Raw genomic sequence first — 27,748 nt, 5'->3', positions numbered from 1 at the left:
TGCCTATTTCTAACAAAACTATAGGGTAGCCTACTCAAAATGTCCAGGTTCACAAAGGGGCTGGCAAGTAGACTATTTAGGGTTAGAGATAGTCATGGTTAGGGATAGGGTCTGAATTATATCACTGAAATGTGGGGAAACCTTCAAACCATCCTTATATTTGTCAATGATCAGGCACTAACAAAGCAGTCATGGAAGGAGGTTAAACGGAAAATTCAAGAAGTTCACGCATTGGACTCAGGCAACATCCCAGCTTTAATGATCTTATAAATCCCTTTATTTTAGATTGGTTTTGTATAGCACAACATAAACATTAAACTAGAGACTATGGCCCAACTTTGTGGAATGAACTCCAAAACTCTTTAAAACTGAGCTCCCTGCCTGGTCAGTTCAAAGGAATGCTCCAGAACATTTTTCACCGTGATTTCAATTGTTTTACTGGCTGGTTGTTCTGCATAAAGTTCCTTTGTAATTTATCCTGATTTATAATTTTTTTACTGTATTTCGTGTACCTCGGCTACATTGAAAATGAGGGCTTGCCCTCAACTGTATTTCCGAGTATAAATAAAGGTGGTGATTATTTTCATTCATACTCTTATTTTGTTCTTTGCCATTGTTCTATCATTTTAACTACTTGTTTTATTGTATTCTATTTGTGTGTCCTGCCCTGTGAAGCACTTTGAGCTGCATTTATGTATGAAAGGTGCTATACAAATAAAGTTTATTATTATTATTATTATTTCATTTCATTTCATTCAAATTTTCAATTTGTCTTTCGATGGGAAATGGTCATGGAAATGGTCCAAGCACCTGAAACACTTGGCCGCCCGCTAGATGGCACTGTGACCCATGGTGTGTTTTGTAGTTCCAATGTACAACAGCTGGCTGTTGTTTACATGCAGCCCAATGCTAATGCTAATGCTAATGCTTTCCCTTTGACAGACACACGCACCCCATAATACTAAAGGTAAGACTATACTAACTACACCACTGTCTGCCAGGGAACAGAAACAGTCTTTTAAACACGGTTATTTAGACTCGTTTATTTAAGCTCCATTCTGTGAATGGAAGGTTTAGCCTATAGCCTCCCAGAGCTGAGCATGGTAGCCTTCTTGCTTGTTGCTTATGCTAGCACGTTCAGCTGTCAGTGCCAGGTTCCCAAACGTTCTCATGTCAAAAAAGGACCCCCAAATCGACACTCATTGGCCCGTGGACCCCCATTACAAAATATATGGCAAGGAGGACCCTAGCTTTCTATGATTTTTATTAATTCAGAATCATAGAAGCATTAGGGCTATATTGACCAGAGCTAGGAGGAGCTAGAAGATTTTCAACCATTTGTACACTCTTATTTGTTACAGACCCATAAAGGTATATTTGGTTCCTAATTATTTAGGGGTCCCCGGACCACTGCCATATGAGCTTGTAGATCTATTTTCAAAAGATGAATATATACATTTGCTAAGGTGAAATGTGACATTCTGCACAATGAACAAACATTTTGATTGCCAATACCTCTGTACTTTTGGTCAAGTACACACATTGAATTCAGGACTTTGACATTTGAGTAATTTTTCCACCACTGGCCAATCAATTACTAAGTAGGTTTCTAGCTGTCTGATATTGTGTGGTCTGTGGTGGTTGGGCAACTTTACATTATTTTCTTAGAGATTATTCTATAGTACTTTTTTGATTAATCAAGAAGTGTATTTTTAAGTGATTTATTAATCGATCAATTATCCTTTTTTTATCGATTATTTCAAGTAACTGTTGTGATCCATGAGTCATAACATGATGTCTAGTCATTAATTAATAATTATGATGATAATGTTATGTCATTGACAGCCCTAAGTAAGCAGAGATGAACGCTGACAACTTCACCCTGAGTGAGAAGATAGTCTCGCCTTCCTACGTCCGACAAGGGAGTCAGGCACGGCGCAGCCATGAGCAGCTGATCAGGCACTTATTGGAACAGGTAAAAAATCAATCAATCAATAAGAAAATGATACAAACAAAATCATGAATCACTTCCCCAAGAGACTGAAGAGATCATCATCATGATGTGACCGTGAATTAATGCGTCATCATTTCTTGACTTTAATCCATTCTGACCTGAGATCAGATTCATACGAGGTTTCCACTGGACACACACTGGTCTGATTAACCCATTCTGACCTGAGATCAGATTCATACGAGGTTTCCACTGGACACACACTGGTCTGATTAACCCATTCTGACCTGAGATCAGATTTAAAAAATGTCAGTCGTTCTTCGATTTTTCAAAAAATAGTGGCGCGCTATGAGCTTGTAGATCTGCTATTTTTCAATAGTTAAAGCATAACATAATGCTAACACGAAAATGGGTTCCCGGTCAGAATAGGTTAATGCTAAAATGAACTATGCCACTGAGGAATGCATTTTATTTGAGACATCGATAGTCTGTGCATGTGATGCTTTTCAGTTCAATTTGAAAACCTCTTTATGAAAAAGCATATCGCGTCACATTTATCCCAGAAGCAGCCATCTCCCTCTCTTGAACTCAGCACACCATAGGTTGTAATAGATACATAGCTCTACTATTGGCTCTAGTTTTAGTTTTTAGTTTAGTTTTATTCATATTTTTTTCTCCATAAAAAAATCATTCTTAGTTCATCACAGTTTTTATTTCTTGGTCTGGGAACAAAAGAAGGTATAGACTGAAGCCTAAGCTTATTACGTCTACCCTTTTGTCATTTAACTTATTCAAATATATACTTTTACAAGTTTTCAAACTAAAACAGTTCATGTGTCTTATATTTGTTTTATTGTGGCTCCATCTCCAATGTCTCTGTATAGTCCTTTTTCTTTAGATGAGCTTCATATGACATCAAGTCCACACTTAAACATGGGCTACAGGGCAATATCACTTCAGAATGTATTTCAGAAGAATAAAAAGAAAAGAGTGGGCAGAAAAAGACAGACAACCAAAAAACAACAACCAAATAAACGAAAGTATTTACATTATTGCTGAGGGGGACAAAAACAATACAGCGTTGGTCTTCGACCATGAGAGAAGGAAAGGTGTCTTAAACATTTTCTACAATCCTAAAGCAGTGCTTCCATGCTTCCAGGGCAAGTGTCCAGAGGAGGGCTGGAGCGAGAGCACCATTGAGCTGTTCCTGAACGAGCTGGCCGTGATGGACAGCAACAACTTCCTGGGAAACTGTGGCGTGGGAGAGCGGGAAGGCAGGGTGGCGTCCAGCCTAGTGGCCAGACGACACTACAGGTCAGTCGTTGGTTTGACCCCCCCCGAGTCTTACCTGGGGTTCAGTACTAGAGTCCATTACAGGTCAGTCGTTTGACACCCCCCCCCCCCCCGAATCTTACTCTGGTTCAGTACTAGAGTCTGGGAGACCCCCGAGTCTTACTGTGGTTCAGTACTAGAGTCTGGGAGACCCCCGAGTCTTACTGTGGTTCAGTACTAGAGTCTGGGACACCCCCGAGTCTTACTGTGGTTCAGTACTAGAGTCTGGGAGACCCCCGAGTCTTACTGTGGTTCAGTACTAGAGTCTGGGAGACCCCCGAGTCTTACTGTGGTTCAGTACTAGAGTCTGGGACACCCCCGAGTCTTACTGTGGTTCAGTACTAGAGTCTGGGACACCCCCGAGTCTTACTGTGGTTCAGTACTAGAGTCTGGGACACCCCCGAGTCTTACTGTGGTTCAGTACTAGAGTCTGGGAGACCCCCGAGTCTTACTGTGGTTCAGTACTAGAGTCTGGGACACCCCCGAGTCTTACTGTGGTTCAGTACTAGAGTCTGGGAGACCCCCGAGTCTTACTGTGGTTCAGTACTAGAGTCTGGGAGACCCCCGAGTCTTACTGTGGTTCAGTACTAGAGTCTGGGACACCCCCGAGTCTTACTGTGGTTCAGTACTAGAGTCTGGGAGACCCCCGAGTCTTACTGTGGTTCAGTACTAGAGTCTGGGAGACCCCCGAGTCTTACTGTGGTTCAGTACTAGAGTCTGGGACACCCCCGAGTCTTACTGTGGTTCAGTACTAGAGTCTGGGAGACCCCCGAGTCTTACTGTGGTTCAGTACTAGAGTCTGGGAGACCCCCGAGTCTTACTGTGGTTCAGTACTAGAGTCTGGGACACCCCCGAGTCTTACTGTGGTTCAGTACTAGAGTCTGGGAGACCCCCGAGTCTTACTGTGGTTCAGTACTAGAGTCTGGGAGACCCCCGAGTCTTACTGTGGTTCAGTACTAGAGTCTGGGAGACCCCCGAGTCTTACTGTGGTTCAGTACTAGAGTCTGGGACACCCCTGAGTCTTACTGTGGTTCAGTACTAGAGTCTGGGAGACCCCGAGTCTTACCTGTGGTTCAGTACTAGAGTCCGGGGGAGACGTTCTAGAGCGTCGCAGTCCCGCCAAACCCTTTCATGACGACCCGGAGAGACCCGGGAAATAACTCCCTGCTCATTTTCCTCATAGACTTTTCAAAAAAGTATTATTTATTTAACCCATTTAGACCTGGAAAAAAATGGCTTCTAAATCCTAATAGTTTTCTGGAAAAACGTGCTCAACCTCACCCCAGAAGCAAATATTTTAGTTAAAAATGTTCGCTCTGAAATATATATTCAAAGATTTGTGCCACATTTTCACGATTTTTCTGAAATAGCAGACCTACAAGCTCGTAGCGAGCCACTTGGTGGCGCGCTATGAGCTTGTAGATCTGCTATTTTTTCAATAGCTAAAGTATAACATATTGCTTAAAACACCAAAAGGGGTTCCCTCCCAAAATGGGTTAAAGACGATCAAATAATTTGTAAGAAGAAAAACGAAACAAAAAGTGTTGAATCGTGCCTTTTTTCTGATCTGCCTTCTTTCTAATTATTTGATCATCCCAAAACATTAAAGTTGATTTATTGTCATGATTTGTCACAACTCCAGTTGGCTTTGTCCGCGGCGTAAACGTCTTTAAATAAATACAATTCTGCAAAGTCTTTGAGGAAAATGAACGGGGAATTAGTACAAAAAGTACAAATGAAGCTTTAGTTTATGTTCTCATATCATATCTGTTCAAAACTACTGTATATTATGCTTGTTTTCTTTGTGCACAGTTTTTCCAATTCCTCGCCAAGGGAGGGCCCAGATCTGTTCAGAAATTATTATTATTATAATGATTATATTGCTTAACATTTGATGGCTCTAACAAGGACCTGTGCATTGCAACGCAGGTTGATCCATGGCATAGGTCGATCTGGAGACATTGCTGCGGTTCAGCCCAAAGCAGCAGGATCCAGCCTGCTTAATAAGTTGACCAACTCGGTTGTTTTGGACATTTTAAAACTGTCAGGTGTGTACTACAGATTATGTTGTGGGTGTTTGAACCGCCATCTTCACAGACAACCCAACAAGATTCAAATAATACTGAAACCCTTCTACTTTTACTTTTTTGTGGAAAAAAAAGCACTTTCTTCTTTCCTTTCTTTGTTTTCTTGGAAATAATGATATGATGGGAACAATGACTAAGACAGAAAAGAGGCCGCACAGTTTGTAGTCACGATGCTATAGGAACTTTATTTAACCAACGTTTCGGCGAGCAGGTTGCCTTCTTCAGGGTATGAATACCCTCATATACCCTGACCCTCTTTTCTCTCTTAACCCATTCTGACCTGAGATCAGATTCATACGAGGTTTCCACTGGACACACACTGGTCTGATTAACCCATTCTGACCTGAGATCAGATTCTAAAAATGTCAGACCTACAAGCTCGTAGCGCGCCACTCGGTGGCGCGCTATGAGCTTGTAGATCTGCTATTTTTCAATAGCTAAAGCATAACATGATGCTAGCACCAAAATGGGTTCCCGTTCAGAATGGTTTAAGGTCATTACACAATGGCGAATTAGCGACGCGATGCGAATAAGCGATCTGAAAATGCGAAATATTGCATGTTGCGGTTCGCCTGCGAATCTCTGCAAAATACGACACCAGAGCGAACAAATAAAGAGCGAAAACGGTCGCATTTTCGCACATTCGCCACTGATGTGGAAGCTTGCATGGACTTCAATTGTTTTTTTTTTAAATGCGAATTATTCGCACGAATATATCGCGTCGCCAATTCGCCAGTGTGTAATGACCTTTAGTCAAAGTCTTATCTCCTGCGGTCAGCAGCACCTCCCCACCACTGGTGTGCGCTCCTACCTTTGTTTGTTCTGTGATTGGGAACTTATGCACAAAACGAATTTCACCCACTTCTTTTTGTTGTGATGTGACAACAAAGATGATTCTGTTTCTGAACATTGACCAGGCCAATGAAAGCATCCTGTTTTTTTTCCCAGAATGTTGAAAAGCTGTTGAAAATCATCTGGTAAATGTTTCCTATAGTTGAGCAAGATGTTGTCCTATTTTCAAGGAAAATAGAGCTCTCAATTCAGATTTTAAACATCTCGGGTGCGAATGAAAATTATATTGTAAGTCAAGTCAAGTCAAGTCACCTTTATTTATATAGCACATTTAAAAACAACAGAAGTTGACCCAAAGTGCTTTCCTTACATCATAAAATATAAAATTAACGTTTAGCAATGCTTCATATAAGAAAAATACAATATTACAACATTTAAAGAGCATGAAACAACAAAAAAAGCCTACTGATTGTAAGGTTTTGTTATCTCACGGTTGATTGTTTTTTTTTAAATTTGTAACAGGCGTGCGCAGTGTGGCTAGTTGCTTTGTGGTTCCCATGGCGACCGGGATGAGCCTGACCCTGTGTTTCCTGACCCTACGCCACCAGAGGCCCACGGCCCGCTACATCATCTGGCCGCGCATCGACCAGAAGTCCTGCTTCAAAGCCATGATCACTGCAGGTAAGAGCACAGCAGTGGTGGGAAAAAGTACTTACTTTTATTTAATTTAACCCATTTAGACCTGAGGACGATTCTACAAATGTCTATTGTTTCTATATGTCAGTGGTTCTCAAACATTGTAATTGGCCGCCGACCTCCATCTCAAAATATGTAATTCCAGGGACCTCTCCAGAAGCAAAGATATTAGTTAAAAAAAACGTAGCATTACTGCTCTACAAACATACTCTGTTACAAGTGGGTAATGTATGTTTTGTAATAAAACTAAAGTTTTTCAAATAATTGTAGAGGAGTTTCTTTTTCTTTTGTTTACAGACAGAGACAAATATACGGACAGATATACAGACAAGGTAGATACACAAATAGATGGATAGGTTGATTGATCCCAGTGGGGAAATCCAGCTATGACAAATGCTTCTAATTCAATAAAAGGTGTGTAGAGCCCAGGATCACAATAGATAATTGACACAGGGCTGAAAAATGGGTTACAAAATCGTGGGATAAAAATGATATACTGTATCTAAAAAAAGAGTCTTTCTAATTATCACATTCTGCGCAGTTGTTTATTTTACAGAAACTCACAGGCTAGAATAATGCTACATAATAATGCTACACACGTTGTCTGGCTTGTACAGCAGATTACAGGAACGGATGAAAATGTCAGTCATTACTGATCTCTGATCTCTACAGTAATGCACAGGATGTAATTTTATACGGTCATTTTCCGGTTACAAATCTGATCGCGTAATATAATGTTCCGTGTTAAATCTCACGTGGTTTTTATTCCCAGACTTGTCAGAGATGACCTGGTGAAAGATCAATAGTGTGTGACCCTCCCCCTCACTGCACAGTGATCCAATTTACAATTTAGGCATTTATCAGACGCTCTTAATCCAGAGCGATTTACAATAAGCAAGAACAAAAAGCATGGCAATACAACACATACATAAAAAGCAGTTATCATGAAACATGCGTAAGCTAAGATCGTAACAGTGGAATATCTATATAATGAAACTACAGTATAAATATAAACTATACGTACTATACTATACATATATACTATAAAGTGCTATGACTATATAAAAAAGCAATTCTAGTGCTGTCTACATAACATGCTATAAGTCTGTATAAAATGCTATCTAAGGGGCTATAGGGTAAGTGCTACGGGCCATGATGGAGTCTCAAAAGGTGGGTTTTCAGACTACGACTAGCTCATTTGGAACTGCCGTTGTCAGGGTTGGAGCCAGTGGTGGTGGAGAACACTCTGGAGGAAGGGGACGAGTTGTAACTGTATGGTCTCTCCACCGTTGTCAGGGTTGGAGCCGGTGGTGGTGGAGAACACTCTGGAGGAAGGGGACGAGTTGTAACTGTATGGTCTCCACAGGGTTCCAGCCGGTGGTGGTGGAGAACACTATGGAAGGAGACGAGTTGCGGACGGACTTGGAGGCGGTCGAGCACAAGATCGAGGAGCTCGGTCCAGAGAACATCCTGTGTGTCCACTCTACGACGTCCTGTTTTGCTCCACGCGTCCCCGACAGGTAATTATTATGAGGCTTTTTCCACGTACATTTTTTATTGTGCAAAGTTTTCCCTGGAAAAAACGTTCAATGCCTGCAATCTGAAACTAAATAAATGATGTAATGAATAGACAAATATTTGAACCCATTTCGACCTGAGGACGATTCTACAAACGTCTTCTAAATCCTGACAGTTTTCTTGAAAAACCTCATGTTTCTATGTGTCAGTGGTTCTCAAACATTTTCATGTCAAGGACCCCAAAAATATATGTAATTGGCCGCCGACCCCCATCTGAAAATATGTTCTTCCAGGGACCCCCACCAGAAGCAATGATTTGAGTTAAAAACATCCGCATTCAAAGATTTGCGCCACATTTCCACGGGTTTTCAAAAATAGAAGATATACAAGCTCGTAGCTCGTATTTTTTTAAATAGCTGAAGTATAACATAATGCTTAAAACACCAAATGGGGTTCCGCGCACAGAATTGGTTAGTCAAACGTGTGCCTGCTTCTAACAAAGTGTTACAGAGAGTGTTTGTTTCCGAGTGAAAGCTTTACCGAAATGCCTCTCAAAGTGTATTGTGATCTGATCTCAGACAAAGTGTCTTTAATTTGCCCAATACAAGGTTATGTTGGGAATAATAATCATGTCTAAGAAGGTGAGTCCCGTTCTCTTCTTGTCTTGTAGGATTGAGGAATTGGCCACTATGTGTTCCAAACACAACATCCCTCACATCGTCAACAACGCCTATGGAGTGCAGTCGTCCAAATGCATGCACCTGATACAGCAGGTTGGTACTACTAAAAACTATTTAACCCATTCTGACCTGAGATCAGATTCATACGAGGTTTCCACTGGACAACACACTGGTCTGATGAACCCATTCTGACCCGAGATCAGATTAAAAAAAATGTCAGTCGTTCTTCGATTTTTTCAAAAATAGCAGACCTACAAGCTCTTAGCGCGCCACTCGGTGGCGCGCTATGAGCTTGTAGATCTGCTATTTTTCAAAAGCTAAAGCACAACATGATGCTAAACACCAAAATGGGTTCCCGTTCAGAATGGGTTAACTTGTTTATAAAGCCTGGGTATTGTTGTGTAGTAGGCTATCTTATCTAATCATTCCATTGAACTGTCTTCATCCTACCTACAGGGTGCTCGTGTTGGAAGAATTGATGCCTTTGTCCAGAGCTTAGACAAGAACTTCATGGTGCCAGTGGGGGGCGCCATAATCGCAGGTTTCAATGAGGCCTTCGTACAGGAGATAAGCCAGATGTACCCAGGTTAGTGTCCGTACACATTCTGCAGAGAAATGTTGAGTTAGGAAGTCCAAGGTGGTTTCCTAATTTTACTTTTTGTTTATCGGGTTGTCTCTGGATTATCTGCTAGCAGTAGTTTTATTTCCCATGAGAACTTACACTACACAGTGTCCGAAATGTCGAATTGCTGTCTTCATTTTGTCTGGGAAAGCAGGCTGTTTATTATCATTTTCTACACAAAAATTATAGTAGTATTGACAAAATAAATAAATAAGTAATGTTCTCTCACGGTTGTAGTTTGAGCCACAGAAAGAATTCAGCATATTTGTTATTATTTTTGTGACCACCGAGTGTCGTGCTACGAGCTTGTAGGTCTGCTATTTTGGAAGAACGACTGTCATGGAAACATAGCTTTTTCAGAAAACTGTCATGATGTATAGAAGACATTTTTAGAATCTGATCTCAGGTCAGAATGGGTTATAAGAACCCTGGGTTAGCACAGACATTACAGGAGAGGGAAACAACAATGATGTAGTATACTGTATAACATAAATACATGTTTCTTTTTCTAGCAAAACAAATAAGACTCAGCATCATTTCTGAAGTGAACGCCAACACTTACCAGATTGTCTTACTTAGTGTTTGAACATTGAGCTGAAGGTGAACGATGTTGTGTATTTGTTACCTCTGTGTCTGTCCAGGTCGGGCGTCGGCCTCACCTTCCCTTGATGTTCTGATCACCCTGCTCACCCTGGGGGCCAGCGGCTGGAAGACTCTCCTGGCAGAGAGAAAGGTGACCAAATGTGACTAAATGTGACTGAGGGACTGCCATTGGATTTTTTTGAATTTTCGTTTTTTTTTCATGTCATATGAAAGCAGGGAATCATAGCTTCAAATTGACATATTGGTTGTTCAGTTTGACCCACCAGTTTTTGGAGATATGGCTTATAGAGTTAATGTCTTGCAGAGAAACAGCGAGTTGAGAAAACAGGCTTGAAAAGGTTCACTTCTGTGGGTCTCTAACATTACACCTATAGCTACATGTTTAAGCATTTATTTCATATTCACATCGTCAATTTCAGCTCTTGACATTTTGTTTCAGACATGCTCTAGTATGTGAAGAGTGCCTGTGCCCTATAAACTCATTTTTGAAAAAAAAAGAAAGGTTTTTCTCCTCTGGTCGACTATTCAACTAGTCGACTAGTAAATCAACTAGTCGACCTTGCTGGTACTAGTTGACTAGTTGATAAGATGTTTTTTTTTGTAGGCCTATCGGCTAGAATGCTAGATTATAGTCACCAATGTAGAGTTTTTAAATGTACAAATATCATTTAAAAAAAAAGTCGACTAGTAAACTAGTCAACTAGTAAAAAATCTTAAATTTCGACGTCAGGCCTAAATGGGTTAAAGTACCAAAAGTAAACGTACTCGTAGCCATATAAGAATACCAACAACAACAACAGCACTACAGCCTGCAGCCATCAGGCTCAACGACCAAGCCTGATATAGAGAACTGAAGACCTTTACTGGCGGTCACTGACTATTGACTTCTTGACGTGGGATTCTGGCACTCTTAAAATACAAACTGCTAGGATGTATACAGTACAAGCTGCCAAACATTGACATTATGCTTATTAGGATAATTGTTTTTATAGACTGTACTGTATTGTCTATTCATTGGTGGTAGACTAATACATAATATTCCTTAATTAACAGGTCTTAGTTTATAATCCATCGCTTGCGGAATCATTTGCCCAAAAGACCACAAGCTGACGAGGTGTCACGATGCCGTGATGTCGACTAACTCAGCTTGTAGATCTGCTCTTTATGACGGACTTGTAGATCTGCTCTTTATGACGGGCTTGTAGATCTGCTCTTTATGACGGGCTTGTAGATCTGCTCTTTATGACGGGCTTGTAGATCTGCTCTTTATGACGGGCTTGTAGATCTGCTCTTTATGACGGACTTGTAGATCTGCTCTTTATGACGGACTTGTAGATCTGCTCTTTATGACGGGCTTGTAGATCTGCTCTTTATGACGGGCTTGTAGATCTGCTCTTTATGATGAGCTTGTAGATCTTCTCTTTATGACGGGCTTGTAGATCTGCTCTTTATGATGAGCGCTACAAATACAAACCATAGACTGTAAAAAATATGGACAAAGCGTTCCCCGGGTCTAACATGGACGTAAAATGAAGCCTGTAATTCCTTGCACTGTAAGTCGCCATATTGCTAGATCCGTTTGGGCCCAGCTGGCCATTGGCTGGCTTAGTTTGGGCCCAGCTGGCCATTGGCTGGCCCAGACAACGAGGCGGGACTCCCCCCCCCCCCCCCACCCCCCCTTACTCTTCGTTGGTTTTTATTTTGACTGAACGGGGGGGTGGCTCCCGATCATAGACTGTAACGGTAGCCACGCCCCTCAGAACATGCATGGTAATTTTTTTAATAAATGGGACCATCATTTTCCAAAAAGAATATTATGACATGAGAAATTAGACTTTAAACTAGTGACTGGAAGCAGCAAGTATTCATGACCATGTCTATTAAGGTAATACAGTCTAGGTGAAGTTGGGCCCAAATACATGGGCCTCTATGGGGCTATGGGGTTTTTTCGGGCCCAATGACAGCGCCACAACAGAACCATTATATGAACTTTCAGGAAGTCCCGATTTCCTTAGTGGCTTCACGAAATATCTGTCTGACTGCCTGCCCCCCCCTGATACAAACACATTATTTGCTTCACTGGGAGGCAGGGTGGCTCCCAGTGGCAGTGGCAGGGTGGCTCCCAGTGGCAGTGGCAGGGTGGCTCCCAGTGGCAGTGGCTCACGGGTAGAGTTGGGATGGTAAACCGCAAGGTCGCCAGCTCGTGTGGAAGTGTCCTTGAGCCAGAGTGAAACATGGGTGATGTTTTCAGACTTTCTTTGGGTTTTAGTCCAAAGTGTGGCTGTTCGCTGCAGCATTCTCATCAAGCTGGTGGATTATGTAACAACCTGATATGTCAGTCCAGCAGTGAGTGGCTTTATATACAGTAATCAAGTCTACTGGAAACAAAAAGCACACACAAGCTATTCGGAAACTGACTGTTATACTTTAGCTATTGAAAAATAGCAGATCTACAAGCTTGTAGGTCTGCTATTCTTTTTAAACCGTGAAAATGTGGCGCAAATCTTTGAATATACAGTATATATTATTCTTTCAGAGCCAAAGTTTTTAACTCAAATCTTTGCTTCTGGGGGGTCCCTGGAACAATATATTTTCAGATGGGGGTCGGTGGTCAATTAGATATAATCTTGGTGGTCCTTGACATGAAAATGTTTGAGCACCACTGACATAGAAACAGGCTTTTTCAGAAAACTTTGTCCTAAATGGGTTAAGACTCTTCAGGGACTTAAAATTGGTCACCAAAGATTAGTTTTGGCTTTGTTTTAAATTACTCCTAGTTACTGTTTATTAGTTATCCTGAACTATATCCAGAGCCTCTCACATAATAATATATCTAATGTACAGTAGGTTATTTTCAACTCTTCACCTGTGTTCTGACAACATGCCAAACTCCAGTGAGTGTGAGCCATTTGTGCAGTTCAGTTAGAAGGCGATGGTTTAGTGGAGCAAGAAGAGAGACATATTTTTCAGCTTCCATTCCAGATCGTCCCCCTGTGGCATCCCTCTCTCCATAGCAGAGTTGGCTAACAATGCAGTATTCTGCTCTCCTCGTCATGCTGTTATGCACTGCACCAATCCCACACACACACACACACACACACACACACACACACACACCCTGGACCTGATGTGGAATATTAATATCTCTTTTTGCTAAGCTTAACCCATTTATGCCTGCTGTTGGAAAAAAAGAAATGTTTTCTATATCTGTGGTTCTCAATATTTCATTACAAGGAGGACCCCAAAAATTATATGTATTTGGCCGTCGACCCCCCATCTGAAAATATGTTGTTCCAGGGCAGTGACCCCCCCCCAGAAGCAAAGATTTTAGTTAAAAAACGTTCGCTTTCTGAAAGAATATATATTCAAAGATTTGTGCCGAGATTTTCACGATTTTTCAAAAATAGCTAAAGTATAACATAATGCTATATAAACACCAAAAGGGGATTCCCGCCCGGAATGGGTTAAAAGAGAACAACACGAACTCTAGTTTTTCAAACATTCCGTGAGCCTACAACTGCATTATGTATCTTTCCAGCTGACATGCTGTCGATAGATTCCACAGGACATTTGCTGTGTGTGTGTAAAGACTGTCTTAGTAAAATGCCTTTGAGCACGCAGTGTCCGATTACATAATTAACCCATTTAGGCCTGAGGACGATTCTACAAATATCCTGACAAGTTTTTATGAAAAAAGTATAACCCTGTTTCTAATACGTCAGTCGTTCTCAAACATTTTCATGTCAAGCACCCCCAAAAATATATGTATTTGGCCGCCGACCCCCCATCTGAAAATATGTTGTTCCAGGGACCCCCCCCCCCAGAAGCAAAAAGATTTGAGTTAAAAACGTTCGCTCTGAAAGAATATATATTCAAAGATTTGCGCCACATTTTCAAGATTTTTCAACAACAAAAAAATGGCAGATCTACAAGCTCGTAGCTTGAAAGATCTGCTACATAAAGCTAAAAAGAAACACTGAAAGGGGGTTCCCGTCCAGAATGGGTTAATGTACATGGTATAAAGTGACCCTGTGGATATCTAAAAATGGCACTCTCCCCACAGGCTGGCATGCAATACCCCAAATACTATTAGCCGAAATATACCGCTGGCCCCAAATGGTCTCGGAAATTCCTCTGGCGGGCCGTGTCACCTGACCCAGTACTGTCAGGTCTTATTGATTTTTTGCTGGTCCAGATAATGCATAATTTAATCCATTTTGGGCGGGAACCCGTTTTGGTCTTAGCATTATGTTATGCTTTGGCTATTGAAAAATAGCAGATCTACAAGCTTGTAGCGCGCCACCGAGTGGCGCGCTACGAGCTTGTAGGTCTGCTATTTTGTTAACGACTGACATACTGTAGAAACATAGCTTTTTCCAGAAAACTCATTTTCAAACAGACATTTTTTAGAATCTGATCTCAGGTCAGAATGGGTTAACCGGTTTGCCATAGTGTGTCTGCACAACTGAGTGACTTCCATAACCCCCAACCCCCCCCCCCCCCCTTCATAGTCCATGGCTTTTAATAATTCAAGTCACAGATATGCTTTGCTGTATGCGGACATCACCACTTAGTCATCTTAGTGGCCATCAGTGCTTGACCTGTATCTCTGTTGTGGTCATCATATATATACCAGTGTAATCACTATCAAATCTGAATCTAGAAAATAAAGGAGAATAAGGATAACATAATCATTAAGTACATTTTCAATTTAGCTCTTTAATCCAGAGCGATTTTAACTATAACATATCTATATAATGACACTATACATATATACTATACTATGCTATACATATGTACTATGAAGTGCTATGACTACATGCAATGCAGATACATTATTTATATCCTCTGTTAGGCATGGGACTTAACTATTACACAGTACAGTACACACGTGCGTGCGTGCCTGTGTGCGTGTCTGCGTGCGTGCGTGCATGCAGTGTACACCACAAGGAACAAATACAGTATGGACCATTTTCATTCAAGAACGGTGGTCATTTTTGGGAGTTTTCTTGATATTCGTTGTTCATCAAAGTCAAGTAAATGGGAGTATGCACCGCTCAGCGCTGGGGCGAGATGTAATGCTCCCCACAGAGATGCTGAGAATATGACTTTTATTGTATGTTGTTGCTATAGCGAAGAACCTGCCACTGCAGTTAACAGCTGCATCGTATCGACACATTATATAATCTTGTAAACGGCGTGTACGTGAACTCTGCATAAATGACCTGCTTTAAGCTCTGAATATAGAATAAAGTTTGCTGTGATAGAACTGCACAAAATCTCTCTCTTGCTATTTGGAACCTGAAGGTAGTTCATCGCTGAGATTTCAAATGTTTTATCGATTAATCGTGCCGTCCGTTATTTGCGTTATTTTCTTCTGCACAGCTCTCTATCCTGCCCGTAATATCTACTACTGTAGAAAAGCATCCACACACACACACACACACACAGTCAGCACTTTAGAGACACATGTTTAAATCTAAGGTTAAAAGCTTTCTTCCTCTCATGCCTCCGTAATTGATCCCAGGGGCAGCCAGATAGAACTACAACCATGATCCCAACAGCAGCCAGATGGGGATTGGATGCAGGGCCAGGTTTCTGTCTGTTTAATAGACAGGTGAGACAGGACAGGGGGGTGAAGAATGGACGCGAGTGGAATGGAGGCTAGCTGCTCCGGGGCTGATTAGCTTGATTTGCAATAAACTGAAGCTGCATAAAGCTGCTAAATTAAGCTTGTGGTGGGTTGGGGCGCAGAAGGGGAGCATCGGTGCTTCTATTAATAGTGCTTTTCGTGTGTGTGCCTGTGTGTGTGTGTGTGTGTGTGTGTGTGTGTGTGTGTGTGTGTGTGTGTGTGTCTACGCCTCTTCCCCACATCTCCCCCGTCTGAAGGAGATGTACTCCTTCTTGGCTCAGGAGCTGAAGACTCTGGCTGAGGCTCACGGGGAGAGACTTCTGCACACGCCACATAATCCTATTTCACTGGGTGAGCTGGAGACACAATGGATCACTGTACACTATGACATAGTCAAATATCCTCCCTACTGTATAATGCTTATGCTTTGTGTATCATATATAATACAACGAAGCTGAGCTTGCGGCAGCGCTGCCTAGTATACGCCCGTGTTCCGCGGCCTCGTTACGTCACGACGCTACCTGTTGGTGACTGTAGCGGCGGTTTACAGGCCGCCGCAAGGAGCTAAACATGAGAGTAAAGAGACGCTTGTCTGACGCGCACGCAATGAATTCAGGTCCATTCCAGCTGTAAGTTTTACAGTTTATTCTTGTCACCACACGAAGTTACAACAGTTCCCAGGCTTTAGCTATGACTGAACGTGGTTGTTACTGGTGATAGCTGGTGCGTTTTATACGGTCAACAAAAATGTCCTCTCCCACTGTTCACCTCCTCTCTCTATCCAACTTCCCTCACCCAAGTGACAGATAACGCCATGAAAGTAGAGTGGCAGCGCCCCAGCCCCGGTGACACGCCCACTACCTGTGCAGTGCCCATTAAAGTGACATACCTTACGTCAATCATAATAGCACATAGGATGCAAACACATTACGGCTACATTCCTACAGTGACGGTTATACTGTATGGTGTTGCGTGGTACTAGCCCAGTGTTGTTTTTGTCGACTAAAACTAAGACGAAAAATGTTTGTCGACTACCTATTTTCACTGACAAAAACAAATGGAAACTAAATGAAAACTAAGCTACGATGACTAAAACTAAGACTAAATATACTGACAATTTCGTCGACAAATAAAAACTAGACTAAAATGTTAGGAAGGGACTAGTGGACAAGAGATCCAGTAGAAGTCATTTTACACTTGGGTTGCATGCTGGAAATAGCTGATCTAGAAGCTCACAGCTTGTGAGCTTGTAGATCAGCTATTTTCAGCAAGTGTAAAAACACTCATTACGACGGCATCAAGACCCGCCAAAATACATTTTAGTCGACTAAAATCTTATGACATTTAGTCGACTAAAACTAGACTAACACTAAGACATTCCAGGTGACTAAAATGTGACTAAAACTAAATGACGTTTCAGTCCAAAGACTATGACTAAACTAAAATAGAAATTTGCTGCCAAAAACAACACTAGCCCAGTGGTTCCCAAACCTTTTCGTGTCACGGACCCCCCCATTTGAAAACACATGCCAGTGACCCCGATAAGGGAGGAATTTCACGGCTCTAGCAGTGATTCCGAAACATATTAATTTCATGGACCCCCCCCCCCCCAGTTTCACACGCATTATGCTACGGACCCCCCGATTTAATGGCATTTCTATCTCTGGTACCCCCGTTTATATTGTAAAACCACTGTTAATTTAACTCTGAGGGTGTACAAATGGAACCAAATGGACCCATTTGTACAGACCCATAATGGTCCATTTGCTTCCCAACTATCTCTAATTGAACTGGGGACCCCCTGGAACTCCCTCAAGGACCCCTATAGGGGTCCCCGGACCCCACTTTGTGGAACCACTAGCCTACGACGTCACTCATTAGTAAAGTCAGTTGTTTTTGCGAGGCAGCATTTCATGAATGGATGAAGGAGAGAGGGGGGGCTGAAGGGGGTAATGTCCAACTTTGTTGACCGCAATCGTTCCTCCTCGCTAACCCGTTTGAAAAGCCCTTTAGGGCCGATTCATACTCCTATTTTACCGCTGTTTCGGGGCTGTAGTGCCGAAATTATTTCGGCTCGTCAGAAATTTTCAGTAGCACCGAAGAGCCGACTTTAGGACGGTACCCGCCCCCCCCCCCCCCCCCGAACCTCAAATGACGTCACATTGTAGGCTCTACAGAGCCAATTAAATGACGTCACATTGTAGGCTCTACAGAGCCGAACCGACTTTTATTCGGCTCTAAAATAGGAGTATGAATCGGCCCTTAGACTCGAGTACAACCACCAGAGGCACGCAAAGATTGTAGTTGTGCACAAAGCCTGGCATGTCACACTTTTTTTTGGATCTTTCAAATAAATGGTATGGTGCATTTATATAGCAGCCTTTATCCAAGGCGCTTTACATAGATTGTGCATTACATTCACCCATTCATTCACACACACATTCACACACCGATGGCAGCGGAAGCCAATCCATGCAAGGCACCAACCAGCACATCGGGAGCAATTTGGGGTTCAGTGTCTTATTGCCCAAGGACACTTCGACATGTAGACAGGAGGAGGAGCCGGGATTCGAACCGCCGACCCATGGATCATTGGACGACCTGCTCTACCTCTTGAGCCACAGTCGCAAATGACTAAAGGTCATTACACACGACGCGATGCGAACAAGCCATCTGAAAATGCGAAATATTGCATGTTGCAGTTCGCCTGTTGCAGAATCTCTGCAAAATACGACACCAGAGCGAACAAATAAAGAGCGAAAACGGTCGCATTTTCGCACATCCGCCACTGATGTGGAAGCTTGCATGGACTTCAATTGCTTTTTTTTTTAATGCGAATTATTCGCACGAATATATCGCGTCGCTAATTCGCCAGTGTGTAATGACCTTTACTGTGTGTGTGTGTGTGTGTGTGTGTGTGTGTGTGTGTGTGTGTGTGTGTGTGTGTGTGTGTGTGTGTGTGTGTGTGTGTGTGTGTGTGTGTGCGTGCGTGTCTGTGTGTATCTGTGTGCGTGCGTGTCTGTGTGTATCTGTGTGCGTGCGTGTCTGTGTGTATCTGTGTGCGTGCGTGTCTGTGTGTATCTGTGTGCGTGTCTGTGTGCGTGCGTGTCTGTGTGTATCTGTGTGCGTGCGTGTCTGTGTGCGTGCGTGTCTGTGTGTATCTGTGTGCGTGCGTGTCTGTGTGTATCTGTGTGCGTGCGTGTCTGTGTGTATCTGTGTGCGTGCGTGTCTGTGTGCGTCCTCCTCCAGCCATGTCTCTGGACGGTCTCCAGGCCCAGGATAACGAGGCAGTGACTCAGCTGGGCTCCATGCTGTTCACCCGGCAGGTGTCCGGGGCCAGGTAGGAACAGAGACTCACTCAGCGCAGCCGCAAAAGCACGACCAACAGCCTGTTCCTCTGCAACACGCAGGGTTAGGGTTAGGAGAACTGGAGGGCTTCTTAACCCATTTAGGCCTGACTTCGAAATTAAAAAAATGTCTTTTAAAATGTATTTTTTTGTTCTGGAAAAACCTCCATGTTTATATATCAGTGGTTCTCAATATTTCATGTCAAGGACCCCCAAACATTATATGTATTTGGCCGCCGACCCACATCTGAAAATATGTAGTTCCAGGGACCCTCCCCAGAAGAAAAGATTTGAGTTAAAAATGTTCGCTCTGAAAGAGTATATATTCAAAGATTTGTGCCACATTTTCACGATTTTTCAAAAATAGCAGACCTACAAGCTCTTATGAGCTTGTAGGTCTGCTATTTTTCAATAGCTAAAGCATAACATAATGCTAACACCAAAAGGGGGTTCCGCCTAAAATGGGTTAATAACACTAAAAACGAGAGCTTTCCTAAAGTAGTTTTTGCCTGCTCCCTTTTTGAACGCCCCGCCCCAGCATCCTTGTAATCTTGTTGTTTTTTATACAATTATTACGCTGATTAATCACATTCGAGGGCAACAGGTTTGGAGATAATCGCCGATATTGATTTGTAGTCATGATGTCGCCCCAGCCCTAGACATGACTCTCTCTCTTCACTACAGTAGAGCACCGCTGTACTGTAGGTGTTGTAACTGTACTGTACTGTAGCTGTGTTTTTTAACCCATTTTGGGAAAGAACCCCTTTTGGTGTTTTAAGCATTAGACCTATGTTATACTTTAGCTGTTGAAAAATAGCAGATCTACAAGCTTGTAGGTCTGCTATTTTTTTTTTTTTATCGTGAAAATGTGCCTCAAATCTTTGAATATTCCTTTTCTTTTTCTTTGAGTGTCAGTTTTTAACTCAAATCTTTGCTTCTGGAGAGGTCCCTGGAACAACATATTTTCAGATGGGGGGGTCGGCGGCATATTACATATAATTTTTGGGGTCCTTGACATGAAATATTGAGAACCACTGAGGTTTTTCAGAAGAAAAAAAAACATTTTAAAAAGAAAATTTTTTTTATTTCGACGTCAGGCCTAAATGGGTTAAGCAGACTGCTGTAGACCAAAGGCTTGCTGTGTGTGTGTGTGTGTGTGTGTGTGTGTGTTGAGCAGCGGATGTAATGCTGCAGTGCCTCGTGTGTCTTTCAGCTCTGCTGTTTGACACAAAGCACAAGGATAGCCTGCATATAGAGAGAGGTGCGTTGCTGTGTGACTGACTGGTGAATTCACTTCCTATAGAGTCAAGGCTCATTCATAGTCTGGTTTTCCGGTGGTGAGGTGACCACCGTTCCGGTGGTGAGGTGACCACTGCTCCGGCCTGTGGTGAGATGACCACCGCTCCGGCCGGTGGTGAGGTGACCACCGACCGCTCCGGTGGTGAGGTGACCACCGCTCCGGTGGTGAGGTGACCACCGCTCCGGTGGTGAGGTGACCACCGACCGCTCCGGTGGTGAGGTGACCACCGCTCCGGTGGTGAGGTGACCACCGACCGCTCCGGTGGTGAGGTGACCACCGCTCCGGTGGTGAGGTGACCACCGCTCCGGTGGTGAGGTGACCACACCGCTCCGGTGGTGAGGTGACCACCGCTCCGGTGGTGAGGTGACCACCGCTCCGGTGGTGAGGTGACCACACCGCTCCGGTGGTGAGGTGACCACCGACCGCTCCGGTGGTGAGGTGACCACCGACCGCTCTGGTGGTGAGGTGACCACCGCTCCGGTGGTGAGGTGACCACCGCTCCGGTGGTGAGGTGACCACCGCTCCGGTGGTGAGGTGACCGTGGTGAGGTGACCACCGCTCCGGTGGTGAGGTGACCACCGCTCCGGTGGTGAGGTGACCACCGCTCCGGTGGTGAGGTGACCACCGCTCCGGTGGTGAGGTGACCACCGACCGCTCCGGTGGTGAGGTGACCACTGCTCCGGTGGTGAGGTGACCACCGCTCCGGTGGTGAGGTGACCACACCGCTCCGGTGGTGAGGTGACCACCGCTCCGGTGGTGAGGTGACCACCGCTCCGGTGGTGAGGTGAGAGCTGTAATAACGTTGAGCGGTGGTGAGTAAAAACAGAGAGAAGGGCTGTGGCGGTGGTTTGCTCTTCACCGTGGCTCAGTGACGTCATGTTGTAGTTCGGTGGTCACCTCAGTGACGTCATGTTGTAGTTCGGTGGTCACCTCACCACCGAAAATCCAGACTATGTATGAGCCTTCACGAGAACTATAATGGGACGTGAACGTTCGTTGACGTGCTTGGACGATAATTGGTTTTCAGGTTTTGTGCTACGCGTTGTTTTCACTGCGTGTTGCCTATCTGAAATCCCCCCCCCCCCCCCCCCCCACATCCCTGCACACTGAGTGCAGATGCGTAACTATTTATATTCGTAGCAATGTTTTCGGGAGAACGAAATGGAGCGGAGAAGCATGATAAGTTGAACGTACAACAGGGTTTTATAAGAGCCTTTAGTGGGTCCCTGCTTCACTAGAAGTTGATTAGATACGATGCCATCTCTCTCTCTCTCTCCGTTTCTCTCACTGTGCGCGCGTGTGTGAGTGCGTGCGTGTGTGCGTGCGTGCGGGCATGTACACACACCCTTTCAATGTTATTTTACTTAAAGGACCACTTCACCACTTTTCAACCTATCTTCCTCACAAATCCTCACAAATAATCATGATAAAATGGCACGATTATTTTCATGATTATTATTAGTGAGTACCTATTATATGAAGATAGGTTGAAAAGTGGTGAAGTGGTCCTTAACCCATTCTGAACGGGAACCCATTTTGGTGTTGGCATCATGTTATGCTTTAGCTATTGAAAAATAGCAGATCTACAAGATCATAGCGCGCCACCGAGTGGCGCGCTACGAGCTTGTAGGTCTGCTATTTTTGAAAAATCGAAGAACGACTGACATTTTTAGAATCTGATCTCAGGTCAGAATGGGTTATAATCAGACCAGTGTGTGTCCAGTGGAAACCTCGTATGAATCTGATCTCAGGTCAGAATGGGTTAAAACTTCACTAGTTTTAATCCCAGTTATAACTAAGGCAGAAATGTCACTGTGCGTTATCGTCATGCTCCTCCAACCATAATGAATAGTTGCTCAGCCCTCGTACTAAACCACCCCAGGTTCTTTTTGTCTCCAGGGTGATCTCCCTGGTACTAAACCACCTCTGGTTCTTTTTGTTCTCCAGGGTGATCTCCCTGGTACTAAACCAACCCCTGGTTCTTTTTGTCTCCAGGGTGATCTCCCTGGTACTAAACCAACCCCTGGTTCTTTTTGTTCTCCAAGGTGATCTCCCTGGTACTAAACCACCCCTGGTTCTTTTTGTCTCCAGGGTGATCTCCCTGGTACTAAACCAACCCCTGGTTCTTTTTGTTCTCCAGGGTGATCTCCCTGGTACTAAACCACCCCTGGGTTCTTTTTGTCTCCAGGGTGATCTCCCTGGTACTAAACCAACCCCTGGTTCTTTTTGTCTCCAGGGTGATCTCCCTGGTACTAAACCAACCCCTGGTTCTTTTTGTTCTCCAAGGTGATCTCCCTGGTACTAAACCAACCCCTGGTTCTTTTTGTCTCCAGGGTGATCTCCCTGGTACTAAACCACCTCTGGTTCTTTTTGTCTCCAGGGTGATCTCCCTGGTACTAAACCAACCCCTGGTTCTTTTTGTTCTCCAAGGTGATCTCCCTGGTACTAAACCAACCCCTGGTTCTTTTTGTCTCCAGGGTGATCTCCCTGGTACTAAACCACCTCTGGTTCTTTTTGTCTCCAGGGTGATCTCCCTGGTACTAAACCACCTCTGGTTCTTTTTGTCTCCAGGGTGATCTCCCTGGTACTAAACCACCTCTGGTTCTTTTTGTCTCCAGGGTGATCTCCCTGGTACTAAACCACCTCTGGTTCTTTTTGTTTTTCCAGGGTGATCTCCCTGGTACTAAACCACCCCTGGTTCTTTTTGTTTTCCAGGGTGATCCCGCTGGGCAAGGAGCAGACTGTGAACGGACACACGTTCCGCGGCTTCATGTCCCACTCGGAGGCGTACCCGTGCCCCTACCTCAACGCCGCCGCGGCCGTGGGCATCGCGCGGGGAGACGTGACGCTGTGCGTCAAGAGGCTGGACAAGTGCCTGAAGACGCTGAGGAAAGAACGCACTGCCGCCCGAAGCAGTTCACCGCCGTTGACCGCCACAGGCACGGAAGACTCTACTGGAGAGTAGAGACTCTGCCCCCCCCCCGGGGGTCTCCTCCCAGTGGGACGTGCCTCGAGGACCTCCCTAGGGAGACGCCCGAGAGGCATCCTAACCAGATGCCTCGAGGACCTCCCTAGGGAGACACCCGAGAGGCATCCTGACCAGATGCCTGGAGGACCTCCCTAAGGAGACGCCCGAGAGGCATCCTAACCAGATGCCCCAAGGACCTCCCTATAGGGAGACGCCCGAGAGGCATCCTAACCAGATGCCTGGAGGACCTCCCTATAGGGAGACGTCCGAGAGGCATCCTAACCAGATGCCTGGAGGACCTCCCTATAGGGAGACGTCCGAGAGGCATCCTGACCAGATGCCCCAAGGACCTCCCTATAGGGAGACGCCCGAGAGGCATCCTGACCAGATGCCTCGAGGACCTCCCTAGGGAGACACCCGAGAGGCATCCTGACCAGATGCCTGGAGGACCTCCCCTCCCTATAGGTAGACGCCCGAGAGGCATCCTAACCAGATGCCCCCGGGGGGTCTCCTCCCAGTGGGACGTGCCTCGAGGACCTCCCTATAGGGAGACGCCCGAGAGGCATCCTAATTAAACAGATGCCCCGAATTGAAGAATGAAGAAAACATGTTAAAAAAAAAGATTCGTTTTCGAAATTCAGCGTTTGTTGTTGTCAAGCCAATCCGTTGAAAACACACTGTCACGTGGCACTCAAAAGGGTCGTGAAGTTACCCTTATTTCCTTTATTGCCATCTACGCTTATAAACGTACGTGCCCCCCCCCCCCTCCCCCTAGGCCCCCGGGACCTGTTCTTGCCAGCTTCTAAGCGTAGACAACCGTTTAATCCATATATAAACACACCGTCCATCTGTTTACCTTTCAGCATTGCTCTTGCTCGTGTGGACCTCCTCCGACACCACCAGCGATGCGGGACATTAATTAAGAAGTTATGGCCCTGTTGCTGACTTTTAAGTCCTCTTTGTTCCTGTAATAATAGATTAAAGATACCAGGCAGGAAAACAGAAAGAGCATGTATTTGTATAAATTAATAGTTGTCCATGTGATCCACACACACACACACACACACACACACACACACACGTATCCATTTAATTTCAGAGAATAAAATGTATTTATATAATAATGCTGTTTTTATAACTTTGTTTGTGTTCTGGTATGCCTCTCTAGGTAGCTGCAAGTCGTAATATGATACAGATGATCCCGTTGGGAACATTGACCCACATTTTATCACCACTCTATTGAATTCACTTATTCATTTTCCTGGTGTAACCGATATGACGTCTCAACAGAGGTAAATCAGGGGAACCAATGACGCACACAGCCATCATAGATCTGTACTAGCGCTGGGCCATAGCTCTAATGTGTTTCATTTAGATATATTACTTACTGTCAACTTCCGGAACTCGCATGAATGCAGACCATGCAGCCTCTCGTCTTTAGCGTAAATAAAAAGAACGTTTTTGCTACTCTCCAAAACAAAGGCGGGTCGTGTCATTAGAAAGCCTACTTTCCTTAGTGGACGCACTCTGAGCCCCCCCCCCCCCCCCCCCCACCACACGTATAAACGGAACCTTTTGGCCAGAAATGGATTTTTCTTTCACCGGAGGAAAGATATTCTCTATGAGGCAGTTCTCTGGGCAATATCGGTAGAGGGCGCTCTAAACATATTTTTTTTCCCCGGTGGAAATAAAATCCCCTTTTGGCCAAAAAGTACAGTTTATATGTGTGGTGGGGGAGGGGGGGGGGGCTAAGAGTGTGTCCACTAAGGAAAGTAGGCTTTCTAATGACACAACCCGCCTTTGTTTTGGTGAGTATGGAGCTATGGACCAGAGCTAGATCTAAAGCCTTTGTTTTGGTGAGTATGGAGCTATGGACCAGAGCTAGATCTAAAGCAAGCAGAGCACAACAGAGCTCAGGGACGTGCACACATAGCGTTGTGAGCTTGTAGATCTGCTATTTTTGTCCAAAAGTGCCCTCTTAACAGGGTTTCTGCCCCTGCACCCCTCTTAACACTCTGCACGTCCCTGGCGGAGCTTATTCTCAGTGGAGGTCGGTGTCTCGTTCATATCAAGAAATCGCAAAGCTTTCTCTTGCTATAATAGTGTAGAACTGAGAATCTAGGTCTCGAAGTAGACCATGTGGGGATTGTAGCTGTAACTAAAACACTGTCTGGTGTACTATGCGTAATCTTTCGTTCAATTAAGCCCAAGTTATATATATATATATATATATATATATATATATATATATATATATATATATACTGCATCTTCACTATGTAAAATCCTCTATGTTTTCTATTTCTGAAAATAACTGAAAAAATTGCATTTATAAAAAATGATACAGGGATGGCAGGTTGGGTGTGGGGACACACTGCCTCTCGAAAATAGACTCCCAGGCTATATTTCGATGTTTTCGACTGCATTCACTACCAAAGTCGTCCATTTGTACGCAACTGCTGACATCTTATGGAGAGGATTGAGGTTGATTGTGCTTTGAGAATTCTAGGTTATTAATAATGTGAAATAGGCCTAGAAGTCTGTGTACTTTCTACAATCTGAAATATTTAACCGTTTTATTTAGGCCTGTAAAATTAATTTAAAACATTTTCTGAAAAGCCTCATGTTTCTATATCTGTGGTTCTCAATATTTCAAAATATGTTGTTCCATGGACACCCCAGAAGCAAATATTTGAGTTAAAAACTGAAACTCTGAAAGAATATACTTATTCAAAGATTTCAGGCACATTTTCACGATTTTTCAAAAATAGCACACCTACAAGTTCATACTGTAGCGTGGCACTTGGTGCCGCGCTATGATCTTGTAGATCTGCTATTTTTCAATAGCTAAAGCATAACATAAGTTAAAACAACCAAAAGGGTACCGGTTCCCGCCCAAAATGGGTTAAAATATGGATTTTTATAATATAATAGATGGTTATTAGGTGTAGGTATTTGCAGAAATATAGCCTCAATTCTGAAAATGCTCTGCATCACAGATATTCTTTCTTTATACTTGCAAAGGCCATCCTGCAAAGAAAACATTAAATTCTTTGTTTTCTTGTTTGTTTGTATCACTCAGCCTCACAAGCAACCTTTCCTTTTTTAATGTGGTCTGCTTTCCCCCTGCATCATCAACACAAGCTGAGTGCATTGAAGTGGTTACTAGACTCACTGCACCGAGGTAGTATATATTCCTCGCTGTCTCCCAACTCCACCTTCCTCCTCGACTGGTGCTCTGCTGATGTTGCATTGGATGCTGTGATGTGAGGCACATTTTGTTCATTTTTTAACCCCTTTAGGCCTGATGTTGGAAAAAAAAGTCATCTGAAAGAATATATATTGAAAGATTTGTGCCGCATTTTCACCAGTTTTCAAAAATAGCAGACCTACAAGCTCGTAGCGCGCCACTCGGTGGCGCGCTATGAGCTTGTAGATCTGCTATTTTTCAATAGCTAAAGTATAACATAATGCTTAGAACACCAAAATGGGTTTAAAGGTGACCTTATTGATGTGTATATATAGGGCTGAAGTGGTTAATATTTTGTAAATGTACAAAGTCACTATATAGTAACCAAAGTTTTCAAAACAATGTAGTGGAGTAAAAAGTACAACATTTGCCTCTGAGATGTAGCGCGCTACGAGCTTGTAGATCTGCTATTTTTGAATAATCGAAGAACCACTGACATAGAAACATTAGCTTTTTCAGAAAACTGTCAGGATGTAGAAGACATTTATAGAATCTGATCTCAGGTCAAACATGTCACCTCCTCTATAGAACTATAGCTGGCAATGTAAATAAGAGCTTTGGCACCCTGAAGAAACCAACGACAAAGCTCTTTGCTCGCGTCATCCTCACCCAAATAGAATGCCCTTTAAAAATAGCCCACCTGGCACTATAGGCTGGCATTGTGCTGCACTCGATCATAAGGGTTAGGGTACCCCAGGGACACCATCGCCAGATTACAAATCGCCCCCAGCTCTGCAGTTGCCAGGTAGACTATACCGGTTCCGATGCCCAGTTTGTGCCGTGGTGGAAAGTAACAAAGTACATTTACTTAAGTACTGTCCTTATAAATACAATGTTGAGGTATTTGCACTTTTACTTGAGCCGACTTGACTTCCTCAAGTGATTTTCCTTGGTTAAAATAAGTGTTAAATAGCTCTATATTGTGACAGTACTCGTTGCTATAGAGTGTGTGTTCAGTAACGGTGTTAAA

General features: G+C 43.7%; 1 protein-coding gene across 1 annotated transcript; it reads left to right on the top strand.

Moving 5' to 3' along the window:
- Nucleotides 1-872: 872 nt before the first annotated feature.
- On the top strand, nucleotides 873-24,586 carry sepsecs (Sep (O-phosphoserine) tRNA:Sec (selenocysteine) tRNA synthase). The gene is made up of 12 exons (XM_080792469.1): nucleotides 873-967; nucleotides 1,846-1,975; nucleotides 3,111-3,265; nucleotides 5,213-5,331; nucleotides 6,685-6,843; nucleotides 8,225-8,378; nucleotides 9,047-9,149; nucleotides 9,513-9,642; nucleotides 10,320-10,411; nucleotides 16,171-16,264; nucleotides 19,163-19,253; nucleotides 23,276-24,586. Exons 2-12 carry the CDS (start codon nucleotides 1,862-1,864, stop codon nucleotides 23,523-23,525), a joined length of 1,461 nt encoding a protein of 486 aa, XP_080648595.1. The 5' UTR covers nucleotides 873-967; nucleotides 1,846-1,861; the 3' UTR covers nucleotides 23,526-24,586.
- The last annotated feature ends 3,162 nt before the right edge of the window (nucleotides 24,587-27,748 follow it).

This window comes from Protomyctophum bolini, assembly GCF_963924005.1.
Source record: "Protomyctophum bolini genome assembly, chromosome: 20".
NCBI lineage: Eukaryota > Metazoa > Chordata > Actinopteri > Myctophiformes > Myctophidae > Protomyctophum > Protomyctophum bolini.
The sequence above is the reverse complement of the archived record's forward strand: the minus strand, read 5'-3'. Positions and strand labels throughout refer to the sequence as shown.

Bases quoted from the DNA above. Each gene is read 5' to 3' on its own strand.
- sepsecs (XM_080792469.1), top strand. From the start codon at position 1,862: ATGAACGCTGACAACTTCACCCTGAGTGAGAAGATAGTCTCGCCTTCC. The intron at 16,265-19,162 runs GTGAGCTGGAGA...GTCCTCCTCCAG, and splicing joins ACATAATCCTATTTCACTGG to CCATGTCTCTGGACGGTCTC. The intron at 19,254-23,275 runs GTAGGAACAGAG...TTTGTTTTCCAG, and splicing joins CGGCAGGTGTCCGGGGCCAG to GGTGATCCCGCTGGGCAAGG.